Raw genomic sequence first — 15,279 nt, 5'->3', positions numbered from 1 at the left:
TTATCATTTTTCTTTGCTGGAGAATCTTTATACTAAGCGAAGGTTTGCCACTGGATTCATAGCATGAAAATAATGCATGTCCCCATAAAATATTTGAGAATAAGCTTAAGCATAACTGATATTAAGCCTTGCTGTTTATTTTAGTGGCATTCTGACAGACTCCTCAGTCTTTTCTATGTAATTGGTCCAGACTGCACTGATGCAGGACTTGGTGGACTATACGCTAAACTTGGATTCTACAGTGTTTCTAGAGTCTCTCTCCTTCCATTCTAAGTCTCTGGAATAAAATTGTTCAGCTTTTGATAACAATAAATCTTAGGCCCCTACCTGCCCTTTAATGCTTTTCAATTCTGTGTCAAGACAAGTGACAGAGTCATAATTTATTCAGATGTCAGAAAATAATTTGAAAAATGTCAAGTAGAAAAGAAAAATAGGATAGAAGAGAATTACTTTCAACGACCGATAGCTAGCTTTCTTTTTTTACATGAATATTCTGAGTACAAAAGGACTTTGCTGGATTTCCAATAGAATTCAGAATAAATAGATTAAAAGTTCTTCATTAAAATCTCCTTCCTTATATAATTTTAATTACTATTGTCTGGCTTAGGAAAACTGAGTGAGGAGGCAATGCAAATGACATTTTAAAGAAGACAATTCCCCTCATCATTCATCCCTATCAGATCATGATCTAAACCTTCAAATTGGCATAGCTGAAAAATATGATTTGAGAAAGGAAAAAGAATGATGGATTATCTTGGAAGGAAACTTTGATCCAGTTTCTTCCAAAGCTATTGGGATTCCTAGCCTTGCAAAATTATATTTCATCCTTTACACCTTTCCCCACCATCCCATGCTAATTGTTAGGATCTATTTTATAGCATGATCTATGACATATATTTCCCCAAAACATAAATCTACACAGAAAAGACTATTTGTAAAGATTAATGACACAATTTAGTGCCCAGTCATGCAGGCTTAATTTCCACTAATTTAAACAGGACTTACCATAAATGATATGCAAATTTCTTTGCATATCATTTTGCATATCTTTGCAGAGCATAGGAGTTATTATAAAATATACAAGAAGTACATTTTTAAAAATACTTAGGTGACAGATGCCAAGTGCAGTACCATAAACTATGATGTGTCATTCAGAAGCATGTTGTAGCCCGCCAGCAGTCAGCTGAGCTAGGGGCAGACTCAGACAATGAGGAGTTGGGGAGGAACATGGTCCAGTCCTGGAGTCTGGTGAAGACTCTGATGAGTGCTCTGTGTCAGGGGCAGAGATGGGGCCAGGACCATCAGATAGTTATCAGCTACCTTTGGAATCGGAAATAAGTGAGGCAGAAGAACAGCTGGAGCCTGTTCCCGATGTGCACATGCGCAGAGCTATCAGGAGAAGGGAACAATTAAGGAACAGAGGACAATTCGGGAGTAAAGGCACAAGTGGACACTGAATGGCCACTCCCATAGGAAATAAATGGTAACAAAGGAGTGGTGTTTGCAGGAGAAAAATTCATTTCTTAGTGTGAACATTTTGTTTATCTGAGTCCGTGCCTCACATTGACTCCTTGCCAAATATTTCATTGTGTAGTGTTACATTGAAGAAGTAGCTAATTCATATCCTTAAGAATGGATAGCTTTTTCAATAAATAATAATTCCTTATGAGAAAACGCACCTGCCCTGACTGCTCCCAACTATTGATACTGATTTTGTGAAGAATAGTTATCTAATTCTAATAGATCTGCTGCTTTTGCAGAAGACCCAGAGACAAAGGACAGGAGGTTCCAGAAAAATCTTGAACCTTGCAACCTTTTATTTTCTTTGTATTTTCAAATGTCAAATGAATTTAACCAATTACTTTAATGAGTTATTGTTAACTGGCCATGTAGGTGGATTTTGTAAATAAAAGTTTAATAGTATTTTTTAAAAACGTTCTTGCTCTTGAAACAAGTGGGTGCATCTTCATCTGTAATTAACAGATGTAGGTTATTGGCATCCCCTGTTTCCAAAAAAACATTTTATTTCAAAGGGGATTACAGTTGCAACTTCTCGCCAGATGCACATGGTTATGATTTTAAAATGTAAAAAGATGATCAAGTAGGGTTTTTTTATAAATAATTCAAGGTGACGAACGTACTTAATATTCCTTCCTCTTCCTATTTTTCCCACAACAGCAGTCCAATTAAATAGGTTGGGCTGAAAGAGTGTGGCTGTCTCAAAGTCACCCAGCTGGCTTTCATGCCTAAAGTGGGACTACAACTCACAATCTCCTATTTTCTAGCCTGATGCCTTAATTCTCATGGATAAATTACCAACTATGTAGTATTGTGAAGAAGATTGTAATGACTATGCATAGATAGTGGGATTTTAATAAATGGCAATAAAATATATACCATTTTCTCTAAGCAGGGTTACCTGAAAGAGAAAAAAAAAACAGGAACAAAGGTGGCAGACTATATTTGCCCTAAAGAGTCAAATTCACATTTTAAGTATCAAGTTCATCAAAGTCATAGTTTGATTCTAAAATTGTAAATGTGAATTGGATTGATTGATTGATTATTAACTGGATTTATATACTGCCCCAGTCATAACCAACTCTAAGCAGTTGACATATCTTAACACAGCAATAGCATTTAAATTCTTATAATTCAAAAAAGAGCCTAAGCTTAGCAATACACGTACAAACACTCTCCTTACAGAATCAAATTCAAATATATCCAATTCCAAAATCTTGTTGAAAAAGGGAAGTCTTAATTGCCTTTGAAAACTCCAAAACCAGTTGAAGTGGAGCTGATCTTACCTCAGGGGAATGTCATTCCAGGAAAGGAAAATGGCATCGAGATCCCTACATATTCATAGGGGCAGAGATCTGGTAGGATTGTTTTCCTCCCAGATCTTCACAGATAGGCAGATGCTAGTGGGAATAGGATCACCCAAATCCAGAACCTTGTAAGTATTTTAAGGTTGCAGCGTGCAACCTGAATTATACCTTGAAGCAAACTGCTAACCAGTGCAGCTCTTGAAATGATAATGTCATTATGGACAAGACAACTCAGGCCCATAACTGGCCAAACTGCTGCATGGTGGAGCAGTTGAAACAGAAGGCTAAGAAAAGGCATGGCCAAGGCATGAGTGACAAGGAGAAAAGCCCCCTGACTTGAAAAACGTAGCAACCTTTCCAGAATATTTCATATATCATACAAGCTATGCTTTTTGTTGAAAGATATTTATTCTTTGTAGTGCACTTTCGTGTAAGCCTGTATTCATAAATTCTGCATTACATTCTCTATTAAGGTACTTTAAATATCAATAGAAGAGTAACTAAGGTTAAACTGAAGAGTCTTTGGTGTGCTCTAAACATCTTGTTTTATTGCAGACATTTCATTACCCAACTAGTAATATTATCAGTCTCCCTTCAAACATTGATGATGTTACCTAGTTGGGTAATGAAATGTCTGCAAAAAACAAACAAGCTCAGAGAGCACCAAGTACCCTGGAGTACTTTAATTATCAGAAGATGCCAGTGACTTAGCAATGATTGAAAAGTTATACTGTATTTCATTTGCAGTGAAGCATCTGACCTAATTAAAGGTGTTTTAAAAAAATAATCAAATATTGCTTCAACTGAGACTAGTCTATTTCCAAGTTTAGGATTGCATTTCATACATATTTGGCAACATGTCAGATGTAAAAGGGAATTAGACTTTTCTACTACATGGATGCACCAATATCCCAATTTTGGTTGTATCCTCAAAAGACAGATGATAACCTTTCAATTTAAATATACCATGGATCTCCACAGTTTAAACTCAGGAATTCTCACTTGTTGGGACTATGCTTAGTGAAAACAAATCAGAATCAGAATTAAGATCTCTGCTTTATTGTCCAAAAATTGGTTTTCTCAGATTCAAATATAATGGTTTATTTAAAATCAAAACTGAACATTTCTTACTTTTCACACGCAATAAATAGGTAAAGGAGAAAAGGAGCACTCAATCTCTAAACTTGTAGAGATTTCAGGCATTTAGGGCAAAAACATTAATTTGTGTTACATTGAAGTTCTGAATAATCCTGTACACATAAGCAAAGAATATGAATAGACTTCTGACACCTAAACAAATATGAGTATGTATGCAGAAAAGTGCAAGGAGCAAAATGATTTTTTAAAGCAGCAACTTATTTGTGAAGACTGCTCAGTAGTCAAGTTACTGAAATCAGTTGTGGCTCCTAACAAATATAATGAAGAAAAAGAATGCACAATGAATTTCTTACTGAAGTGACATTGTCTTTAATTCCTGAATAGACTCTTCTGAAATGTGCTTTTTGAAAAAGAAAGACACATCATCATCACTCTGAAATTAGTTCCAAAAGTATTTAATTAATCAGCTTTCTTACAATAGCACCTCTAATCCTAGTAGCGTGTTTTAGAAGGAAATAGATCACAAATTAGAAGAGTAGAATGAGAGGACACACTCATAGAATATTTCTCAAACAAGAAATCTTTAAAATGACTTCTAAATGTATACTGCAAATAATTAATACACATGGCCAATTTTACATGTCTGAATTTTAGGACATTGGTGTGTGGAAAAAACAAAATGATCAGCAGAGGGTTCCCTTAGCATATGTACTATACAAAATAATTACTTACACAGTCCTTAGATCAGCTTATGGGTAATATCTGTGTATTCTCTCTGTGTGTAGATATTTAATTGAAACTTCTATGCATTGACCATATGTGAATTGAGCACACCAAAATAACAGGGTACTGCCAGAGGTACTATTTCTCCCCAGCTCACTTCCCTCATTAAGATGAACGGCAAATAAAATTGTCAAGCCTGGCATTTAAGCAATTTTCTCTATAGTTATTAAAATAATAAACTGTCTCCAAAAATCTGTCACTTTCAGAAAGAGCAATTTGGGAATTGGACTAATTAGATCGACAGTGCAAACTCAAGAGAAATATTAAAACTGGAAATACAATCCGTTGAAAATTTTCTGGTGTCAAAAAGTTATTTCCTCATGTGAGCCTGATGATGTGGATAAATTAGTTAAAATCTTTGGAACCATACCCTTCCAAGTAATTAACAATCTTCCAGGCTAAGCATACCATCTAGCCCTTAGGGATGGTTAATCAGGGATAGTAAGTTACCACCACATTTAAGGAAGCTGTAGTTAAACATTTGCTTAAAATATAGAATTCTAAATTATGGATAAATATTATCCAGTATGTTGTGCATCTTTCTCAACTAAGATACTGGAGAAAATTAGCTCTGAACCCCAGGGGATATGAAATGATACTGAATTTTTGGATCCATTCCAATCTGGCTTCTGGTCTGATCTGGGGGCAGAAACAGCCTGGCATGCTCTCATTACAGAATTAGAATAGAGAGTGATTGGCGAAATCAACATTCTTCCTACATCATTTCAGGGTGCTTCCATTCAGGCTAGTTTATTATAACATGCATTAGGTGGGCTGCCTTTAGAGACAGTTAGGAAGCTGCTGCAGGACAAAAGTATTCAATTATTGGCAGAGTTTAGGCAATTAGGAGATATAACAGCAATCTTACAGAGAATGCCAGAGCATTTCTAGGCCCAGTTTGGAATGCTTCTGAGCTCTAAATAATTTGTGATGATGCCATTTGTCTATCCAACTATACGTTTCTGAGGTGTGTTATTTCCAAGGTCAGCCACAAGAACACCAGTCCATTCCATTAGGTTAGAATGCAGCAATGATAAGCCAGATGAGACTCCAGTCTTTTCCACACAATCCTTATGTGACTCCATGACTGTTTTTAATTAGATCTTTAAAGGCCTGGATGTTCTCATCTGCCTTTAAATAGCTGGAATCGGTTTATTTTACAAATTTTAGTTCATAAAATGCTAGCATGTTCTTTATTATATTTCCATTGAGAGAAAGAATGCCATTAGAAAGTTTTGCCTTGAAAGATGGAGGGAATACTTTTTCTTTTATCCTCGTAGCCTTGTTAATTAGAGAAAATAACCTCAGTAGCCAACTCTTCATATTAAGAATAAAGAGTGCATAAAACCAAATGACAACAGAGGCTTATTAAACATATAGCATCCTAAATCAATCAGCTGCATTTCTCTTCTATCCTCAAAGTTAGTGTAATTGAATTTGCTCTGGGTGAGCAGGTTGAGATTATCTGAGTGAACAGAAGTGCCACCCCCCACGGCCTCCCAAGGCGAATATCTACAGCCATTCACATATAGCCCTCTATTCTACATGCAAATCTTTATTCACACACATGTGCATTGATTTTTTAGGCAGAGATACACATGGAGAGACTATATGCAGCAGGCTCTTTCCCCCATCCAAAGCACACCTCTTTAAAAGCCTTCACTAGGACCAAATGAGGCTTTAAAAATGTGATTGCGGAATCAATGAGATGACTTTTCAATGGGGAGTTATAATGTTTAGAGAAGGGATGATTAGCTGATTCTTCGAGCAACAGCTCTCAAAAATATCCCTCCATGTGCCAATTAGACTCCATTGGCACCAAAGAGGGCTTTTGAAGATTTGATTGCAGTGCAGGAAAGGAAAAAGCTCTTATATCTAATTTCTTGCTGATTAGTGAAAAAGGCTTTTTGCTATCTTGGAAGGACAGACAGAGTTTGAAGAAAGAAGCCGGTGGTCCACATGGAGAACTGGAGGTTTCCAATGCCTGCAGAAAGCTACTTTATCAGTTTCGGTGTTTTAGAAAAATATGTTCCTAATATTATGAAAGTATAGTGTTCCACTTTTCAGGTATGCTGAAAATGATCTTTGGATTTATTTGTTGCAGGACCAATGCAAGAGACTATATATGATTTCTGGAGAATGGTCTGGCATGAAAACACTGCAAGTATAGTCATGGTGACAAATCTCGTGGAAGTTGGGAGGGTAAGAGTATTTTAAAAACTATATGTGTGTGTTATCTGTATATTCTGTTTGCAAAAAATAAGCAACATGATCACCACAAAGAGGTTTATCTAATTGTGTAGTCTGTTTTTAAAAGCCTTCCCAACGATTATATAGTTAATTTACTTCAAAGGTATAGAAACTCTGTACTTCCAAATATTGTTGAATGACTACTGTATTCCCCAGGTTCACTACCATTGGTCATGAAAGAGGAGCAAGTGAGAGTTGCTGTTTAGCAAAATCTCAGGGATATAAGTTCCATATCTATGACTAACCTACCGTCAGGGAAGGCAAAAAGAAGAAGGAGCATAACCCTAAGGAGAAAGATCACACACTTTTTTGAGACAACAATTGTTAGGTTTCAAATTGCAGAAGAAAGGGAATAGAGAACAATGGAAAACAAGAATTTAGTAGTAGGTATTCTTGCGGAGTTGCTCTCAGTTGCTGCTATTTTCTGGAACAGAGGAGAAATATATCCAACTGGTTTGGGTTAACATACAATAATTGTCAGGGAGATGTCTGTGGAGATTCTCAGTCATCCAGGTCATGGTTGTCCCAAAGGTGCTTTTTCAAGAGGCAACTGGCCTTTCTTGTTTATCTTTTAAGATGTTTTGCTTCTCATCCAAAAAGCTTCTTCAGCTCTGACTGGATGTGGGGAATGGAAAGATTTATATTCCTTGCAGACAGCTAGTCATTTGCATCTTTTATAGAATCATTGAGGCCATTTTGAAGTTTATCTGTATCCTCAGGGTCACCTGAGCAGTGTAAATGGTGTGGAGCCTTCTTGGAATTGCTGAAAGGACTGTGTTGTACACTGGAGATAGATGATGTTGCACCCCTTCCACTCTGTTGAGAGAAGGCTGTTCAATTTTGACATAGATGGCCTCTTTGACCCCTCTTCTGTCCAAAATATGGACTTTTTGTCTTCAAAAGAAGACTTTGAGTTTTAAATGAAGATGGACTGCTGAATCTAGTACTGATGGGTTTGTTCTTCTATGTTGAGCCATGTGTTTATGAAGTGGTTGTTTTGTTTCCCCAATGTAAAGATCTGCACATGTCTCACTGCATATATCGCATTGCTCAGTTTGTGTCTAGGTGCTTTATCTTTGGGGTGGACAAGCTTCTATCTTAGTGTATGCTTGGGTTTAAAGTGTACACATGTGTTGGCTGAAGATCATCCTGAGTTACTAGGAGAGTTCAGTTGTTGGGAGATAGAAGTATTAGAAAAGGATGTATTTATGCTAGTGGAAATTGATGACATTAGGCCCATTATTTCCAATCTTTCATGGTATATTGTGCTTCCTGGCTAGGTGCTTTTTTATCTGTTGACCTGTCCTTATTAGTTTATATCTAGACAAACTTACTCCTGGCTATTTCTAATCAGTTTCACCCTTCCTGTCTATTCTAAATTAAGCAAGAAGCAAAGATTTCTTTTTAGCTGTAAAGGAACTTCAGGGGTAGAAAGGCAATCTTTTCATTTATAAAAGCAGCTCCAGAGGTGGGGAGAAAACCCAATTTCAGACACTGATTATATAAGACTGGAGGTCACAAAGTGGAATTCTCAGAAGTGTACAGAAATAAATCAAATAATTAAGTAAGTATAATCTTTATTGTCATTGTACTTAAATACAACGAAATTTGTAATAATTTTTCCTTATTATTTCAGCCATAACACAACATTTTGGTGATACGATTACTCAGGATTTGACACTTGACACCATAAATATATTCAAACAAACACAGTGGCACAGCTAAAAAAAATCAGATAATTTTCAGGAAGATGGAATTCTCATCCAAGGGCAAAATATTTGTGATATGTTATTTAATCCCTTAATTCTTTATTTTCCTGAAGATTGTTGAGTGGGATTTAGGTGTTTCTTATATGTCATTCTTCTGAAACTTACTAGCTGCATTGAGGAAAGTATATACTATATATATTACATTGTGAAGAATTTGTGGTAGGCAGAGTGAATTAATCCACTTCCCCCCCCCCTCCCAAATACTGGTGGTTTTTTTTAAAGAAAACAAAGCCTAACTCTCAATTCAAAATCCTAGTGAATCTTGATTTCATTAATAATTATTAATTACAATTATTAAATGATATTCTGCCTTTTTAGAGAATGTGGCTGATCATTCAGCTTACGTTACATTATTAAGTGAAGTAAGTAAGATTTATGTTTGCTAGGGAAAAAAAGGATAATACTTAATTGAGTTTTTAAGCAAACACTCATTTCCAAAAGGGCCTATTTTCCAATGATATATTTTAATCTGAGATATTTGGTTGGCTACAGAAAAATTTATCTAAGTTTGTTCCTACATGTAGAAAAAAAAAGAAAACCCACTTCATATAAAAAAAAGTGTTCCCTCATGGGTTCTAAAACACTGTTTAATTAATAAACAATTAATAGAAACCATCTTGATCATTCTGTCTAATAATTAATGTGTGTGATATAACTTCTATATGTGATGACCACGTTGCTTTACGTTACTTTGTGAAGCTATGTTTAGCTTCTTTAGCTATTGAAATAACAAGAGAGGCAATGAATGCATGTTCCAAGTATGTTAGCTTATGTTTGTCTTATTTTCAAAAGACAATTTTAAAAAATCATTTATTTTAAATGATTAATTAGACATGGATCACTAAAATACTTGTGATACATGTTTTTAATATCTTGGAATCAGAGTAGTTTATAATCTCCTCTGAAGAATAGATGCATGGACTTTAGAGTGATCAATTAATTGCTCAATAATATAAGTAGACATGCCATTTCCCTATTCCTTTATTGTAAATTCAGGTTACATTCTGGGTTTAGAAGTGAATATTTCTCATGGCTTACTGTGAGTTTAAATCCTATTGTTTAGACATGTAACAGTCTGAGCTACTCACAAATCAAGATAAAAATAAAAGACCATCTTTTAGACAAAGCAATAAGATTTGTGAGTATAATTAAGGACTGTTACTGCATCTTGTTACTAAAGATGCAGATACTTGAAGTGACAAAAATAGTCTGATTCCCAGTAAATCAATATGTTAACTTTCCCTCTTAATATAGAAAATTAAAACAAATTCATTGCTGTAAAACAGTCCATACTTATTGCATCTGTTTGATAGGCACATTCCAAAAATGGAATATATTTAATTGTTAGTCTTTCCTTTATTACATTTGTAATAAGCCAGAATCTGCAAGGACTTCCTGCAATTAACAGCAATAAAACATCTACCAATGATATAATGTTTAAATGCCCACAGTAAGAAAACTGTAAGTCATAGCAATTAAAACAAGACAATATCATCCCAAACTATCTCAGAGCAGTTTCCTGGGCAAATAAGGGCATTATTTGTACCGACTTCCAGAAAAAATTTTTTTTAAGTTGTTAAAATTACAGAAGAAAAGCTAGCCTAATTTCTGGAGGGAGTCCATAAAAAGAGTGCTAAAGTTTGAAAAGCAAAACATTTGAGCCTCTATCACAGTGATGGCAAACCTTTTTGGCATTGAGTGCCGAAAAGGTCACGGGAAAACATCATGTGTGCTTGTCAGGACCATGCGCCAGAAAACAGAACCTCTGGGTTCTGGCACGCATGCTCATGTGCACCCGACAATCAGCTAGCCAGCGTGCATGCGCACACCAGTTTTCGGCACTGTCATGCACCCAAAGGACAGCTGATTGTTGTGCATGCACACGGAAGACAAACAGGCAAGGCTTCATATGCCACTTTGGGCATACGTGCCATAGGTTCGCCATCACGGCTCTATCACATTAACTTAACTAGTGGTTAAGATACCAGGCTAGAAATAACGAGACTCTGTGTTCTAGTCCCACCTTAGGCATGAAAGCTGGCTGTGTAACTGGGCTAGTCACTCTCTCACAGTCCAAGTCCGATATTTTTTTGCTGTGGGGAAAGGAAGAGGAGAAAGGAATATTAAGTATGCTTACTACCTTGAATTACTTGCATAGAAATAATAAAGGCAGGATTCCAAATCTTAATACTTAAAGGAACTACAAGTAGCTTCTCAGACAAGTCAACGTTGGTTGAAGAAAGCAGTTGTCCAAATATCTTGGCACCAAGCCATATTGAGACATATTTAAATAAAAAGTCTAAATAAAGAAATCAGTTTAGTACAATATGTCACAGAAAACATTCTAGAATTTATATTTTTGCCAAAATAATCTGATTTAATTTCATTGTAATTTCATTGTAATGCTTATTCAGGGTTTATAATTCCACAATGAAATAATTTACTTTCAAATAATATTTTAAACAATTATAAAAAGATTTATTGGCCCAATGCCTGTATTTTACCCTTTCAAAATCAAAGTCCTACATGTATTTTCTCATTCTTGTGCTATAGCATCAATTATTTCCATCTTTAAGTAGTATTACTCCAGACATCCAGATATCTTTATCTGATATTGTAGCATCTACTTTACAAAACATCTTAATACCTTGAAAAATGAACACAAGAAGTAATTTAGTTTTCCTCAACTTAATGTCCTGGAGGTATGTTAACACTGTAACTCCAGGAAATTTCTAGTCATTTAGATGAAAATCCTAGCAATGTTTGTTCCAATAGATATAGTGAGCACCAGTTTCAGTGAGATTCATTGTATGGTAGGAAACTTTAAGCTTTCACAGGATTTTCTCTTGTTTAACCAACAGTCCAACATATTAGAATCAATTGAAAGTAACCTTTTTTTTTATTAAGTAAGATCATGTAGCTATTTAGAAATAGTTTGACAGGGGTTCCCCTCCCCCAAATAATTTAAAAGCAAGAATGGATCAGAATTACAGCAAAACAGAGGATTAATACCGTCTGATGTGGAATCCCGATTCAGATTGGAGCATTTACCTTTGTACTTGAATAACAAAAAAAGAACAGAAGCTATTACGTGCTATGAATTAAATATTACTTTGTCCCTTAATCCCATTTTTCTCTTTTGGAAATGTCAAGATTTTGAAAATAGAACCCATTTATTCTAGATTAGATCTGTCATATTTTGTTTTTATTCAAAGAATCCTGCAGCTGAATTTCAGCATACCGTGTAACTCTAGGATGCTAACAAGGGTTCATGTTAGTGTAGCATAGTGTAATGTAATATAGTGTAGTATAGACTAGAATAGTAATATTCTTGTTAAGTTAGGATGAAGTATGACTAGCCTTATCCAAATTGTGGTTTCCACATTGTCATCCTTAGTGGAGCATGCAAATTAGTGTCTGCATTTCCTGCGTCGGATGAGGAGAGCACACCTTTCTCCTTCTGTCCTGGGCACTTTTTACAGAGGCGTCATTTTGAGTGATTTAACAAACTGCATCACTGTTTGGTTTGGTGGCAGCAGTGCCTCAGAAAGAAAGTCCATACAGAGAGTGGTCAGGATAGCTGAGAAGATTATAGGAAGCTCGCTTCCCTTTATTCACGATACTGCTTATAAGCACTATATGCTTAGAGCTCAAAGCATTGTTAGAGACCCCACACAGCCACTTTATGGTCTGTTTCTGTTGCTCACCTCCGGGAGGAGGTTTCAAAATATTTCTAGCAGGACTACCAAATTCTGTAACAGCTTTGTTCCCTATGCCATCCGTCTGGTAAATTCACAAGGTTCGTTTTTCGCACCATGTACATGTATACATCCCGACTAGACTGTGTTGTTTCTCTGTGTCAAATGATATATGTGGGTATATGCATAATTTTGTATTTGTTTATTTATTTATTTTGTCATGTTTATGTAGTGTATATTGGAAGTCGTGACCCTTTGACAGCTATGTACAATGAAATTTTATTTTAATGTATGCCAATTCAATACATTCAAAGTGACAAAGTTATTCTATTCTAACCTGTAATTCATGTAATAGCTCTTACAAATGTTACCTATTACACAAGAAAGAGTGGGCTAGTACATTCTTTTCGATTGAGGAGTCCAGTTATTGTGCCTTTATATTTGGGGTGAAGAGGGGAATCATTTCTTTATATGTTTCTTTTCTTTTTCTTTACTATCTTAATTTTCCTTTTTAAATTATCCACACTTTTTATTGTTTTCTTTGCTTTTCTTTGCATTGCACTTGTAATTTTTAGTAAAATTTACTATTAAAAAAGTGATCTCCAGGTATTTATTTCCCAGTTTTTTGTTAAGCAATTGTTATTAACAGTTGAATTAATGCACAACCTGCGTTTCTCCTTCTATTACTGCCTAGGCACATAAGGCTGTGCTATTTCTCAGCATCTCAACCTAGTACTTTGATGGATTTGGGGAAGATTATGTAGCAATTCCATGTTTTGAGAATAGGCCAGGTTCCTGCAAAGCCAGACTCATTGCTCTTCTTGATTTTGAAGGGTTCTTCTCTCCCCCCCACCCCCATTGGAGCTCCTCATAACGCTCCCTGCTACAGTTGTTATTTGACTTTTAGATTTGTTAGGAGACCACCTATCCTATTTGAATCCAAAAGCAAAAGAGCAAAATCATATTATTTTTCCAGGGGAAAAAAATAATACCTATTTAACATATTTTCCACATAACTTTTTTTTTTTGATAATCATTCATGAATTATTCATTGAGGGGTGGATGTGTGTTTGTTTACCCAGCCTGGGTAGTCATTAACTCAGCTACAGCTTTTGCCCTGGAGCTCTCTGCATCAGTGTGGTTTTTAATTGCACGCAGAAGAGCCACCAAGAGGTTTTCCCTTATGCAGGCACCTGCTAGAGATGATTCAGCAACGTCCTTTGCCTCTAGCAGAGGCCAGATGCATCTGCCAATACCTGTCATTATCTGAGCCAGACTTGTCAAAAGCCCAGCATCCTTTAAGCTCTCCCGGGTGCCAGCAAGGGACCCTTGTCGGTTATCCTGGCTCTTGTAGGGCTGCCCTGCACCTGGTATTTCAATTGCAGCAAAATGTGTTTTGATTGTTTTCCTCCTTTAATGAACCTACCGAAGGGACGTTTAGCTCTTTATCTGGTAGCATGTTATTGAGTTGCTCACATTTATCCTGCTGGTGCAGAGAGACGGAAAAAGAAAGCAAGTGAACCAAGCCCCCTGCTCTGCCACCCCCATTTCTTGCATTCTTCTGCTATTATACGTATCCATCTGCTTCAGGTCCTGTGACAGAAATCAGCCAAGCACCCCTAGGAATATTTTGCTCTAGTAATTTACACTAATGATTTCTAAACATATTTAGCCAGTTTTATGACGACCTCATTAGAATGTGACTGAGTTCTAAAAAAAAATGCAAACAGTGCATTGTAATTTAAGGTAGCATGTGCGTTGCCATGAAAAATTATTTAAATATGATAAATGTTAGAGTTGACTTACAGAAACCTCATGCTGTTTTGGCACCTGTGGATCTTAAAAGAAAGATTAATGAGCGGGTCTCTAAAGGAAAAGCTATTTGAAGCAGGGGTCGGGTCTATAATGTGAATCACCATCCAATCAAATGAAAGAACTCTTGACAATATATAGCAAAGAAACTACTACACCAAAAGATCAGATTCCAGTCTGACTTCCAGAGGATTTAGTTTGGCCTGATTTATCAGTCTGAGCACCTCAAACCTGAGCTCTACCTGGTGATAGATTGCTCCACATCTCATTCATCCTTAATTCAGTAGGAGTAGCATCTAAACTTGGCACTGGTTCTTACTCAGTCTTAGAATGGATAAGCAATTTTGTCCTGTTATTTACCCACTTGCTTCTACAGGAATGATTTCAGAAACATTATTCAGGATAAATGAAGGATAAATTAATTTGGCCTACCTGCATGTTATTAGTTGAGGGCAAAAAGAAATTAATTCTATGTAGAGCCATCATAATTACCTCATTATATTTACACACATGCACGTACAGACGTGTATGCAGTGAAATATATGCTCAGGTTTTGTTTTTTGGGGGTAGGGGGTTGTACTGGATAAGGTATCAGTCTAGAACTGAGGAAATGCGGGTTTAAGTTTAAGCCAAACCATATAAAGTCCTTAGTGAATCATACTTTCTTAGTTCAGGCTACTTTGCCAAGTCATTGTTATGAGGAAAAATTGGAGGAGGCAATGCTTTGTAAACTATGTTTACAAATGGAATGCTATATCAAAGCACTTTTGAAGGAAAAGGCAGGCTATAAATCTAACAAATATGTATAAATTTCATGTCAGTTACAAATCAAATTTCATGTGTGATATAGCATTCCCTTTGGCAAAAAGCAAGCTGTTTTTGGATTCCTATAATGCCTGTTGGTATAGGTTAAATGTTTACATGTTTTATTTAATGATTGTTATATTTTTTACAAAGCTAAACACAAAAATATGAAAAAGTAGGATAGATGAAGACAAAAATGTTGACAATAATAGAAAGCAAAAGAAACAAAAAGAAACCCTT

The 15,279-nt window shown here is 35.9% G+C and overlaps 1 protein-coding gene across 6 annotated transcripts in view; it reads left to right on the top strand.

Annotated features, from left to right (window-relative positions):
* The window catches only part of PTPRM (protein tyrosine phosphatase receptor type M), a 471,605-nt gene that overhangs the window by 415,539 nt on the left and 40,787 nt on the right, over positions 1-15,279 (top strand). For all 6 annotated transcript variants that reach the window (XM_081950797.1, XM_081950796.1, XM_081950795.1 and 3 more), the window contains one exon: positions 6,811-6,908. In XM_081950797.1, the coding sequence (XP_081806923.1) occupies positions 6,811-6,908 (98 nt within the window). The remainder of the gene's footprint in view (positions 1-6,810; positions 6,909-15,279) is intronic.

The sequence above is a fragment of the Natrix helvetica genome, assembly GCF_964273705.1.
Source record: "Natrix helvetica genome assembly, chromosome: 4".
NCBI classification, from domain to species: Eukaryota; Metazoa; Chordata; class Lepidosauria; order Squamata; family Natricidae; genus Natrix; species Natrix helvetica.
Note: the sequence above shows the minus strand (reverse complement) of the source record. Positions and strands in the feature narration are given on the sequence as shown.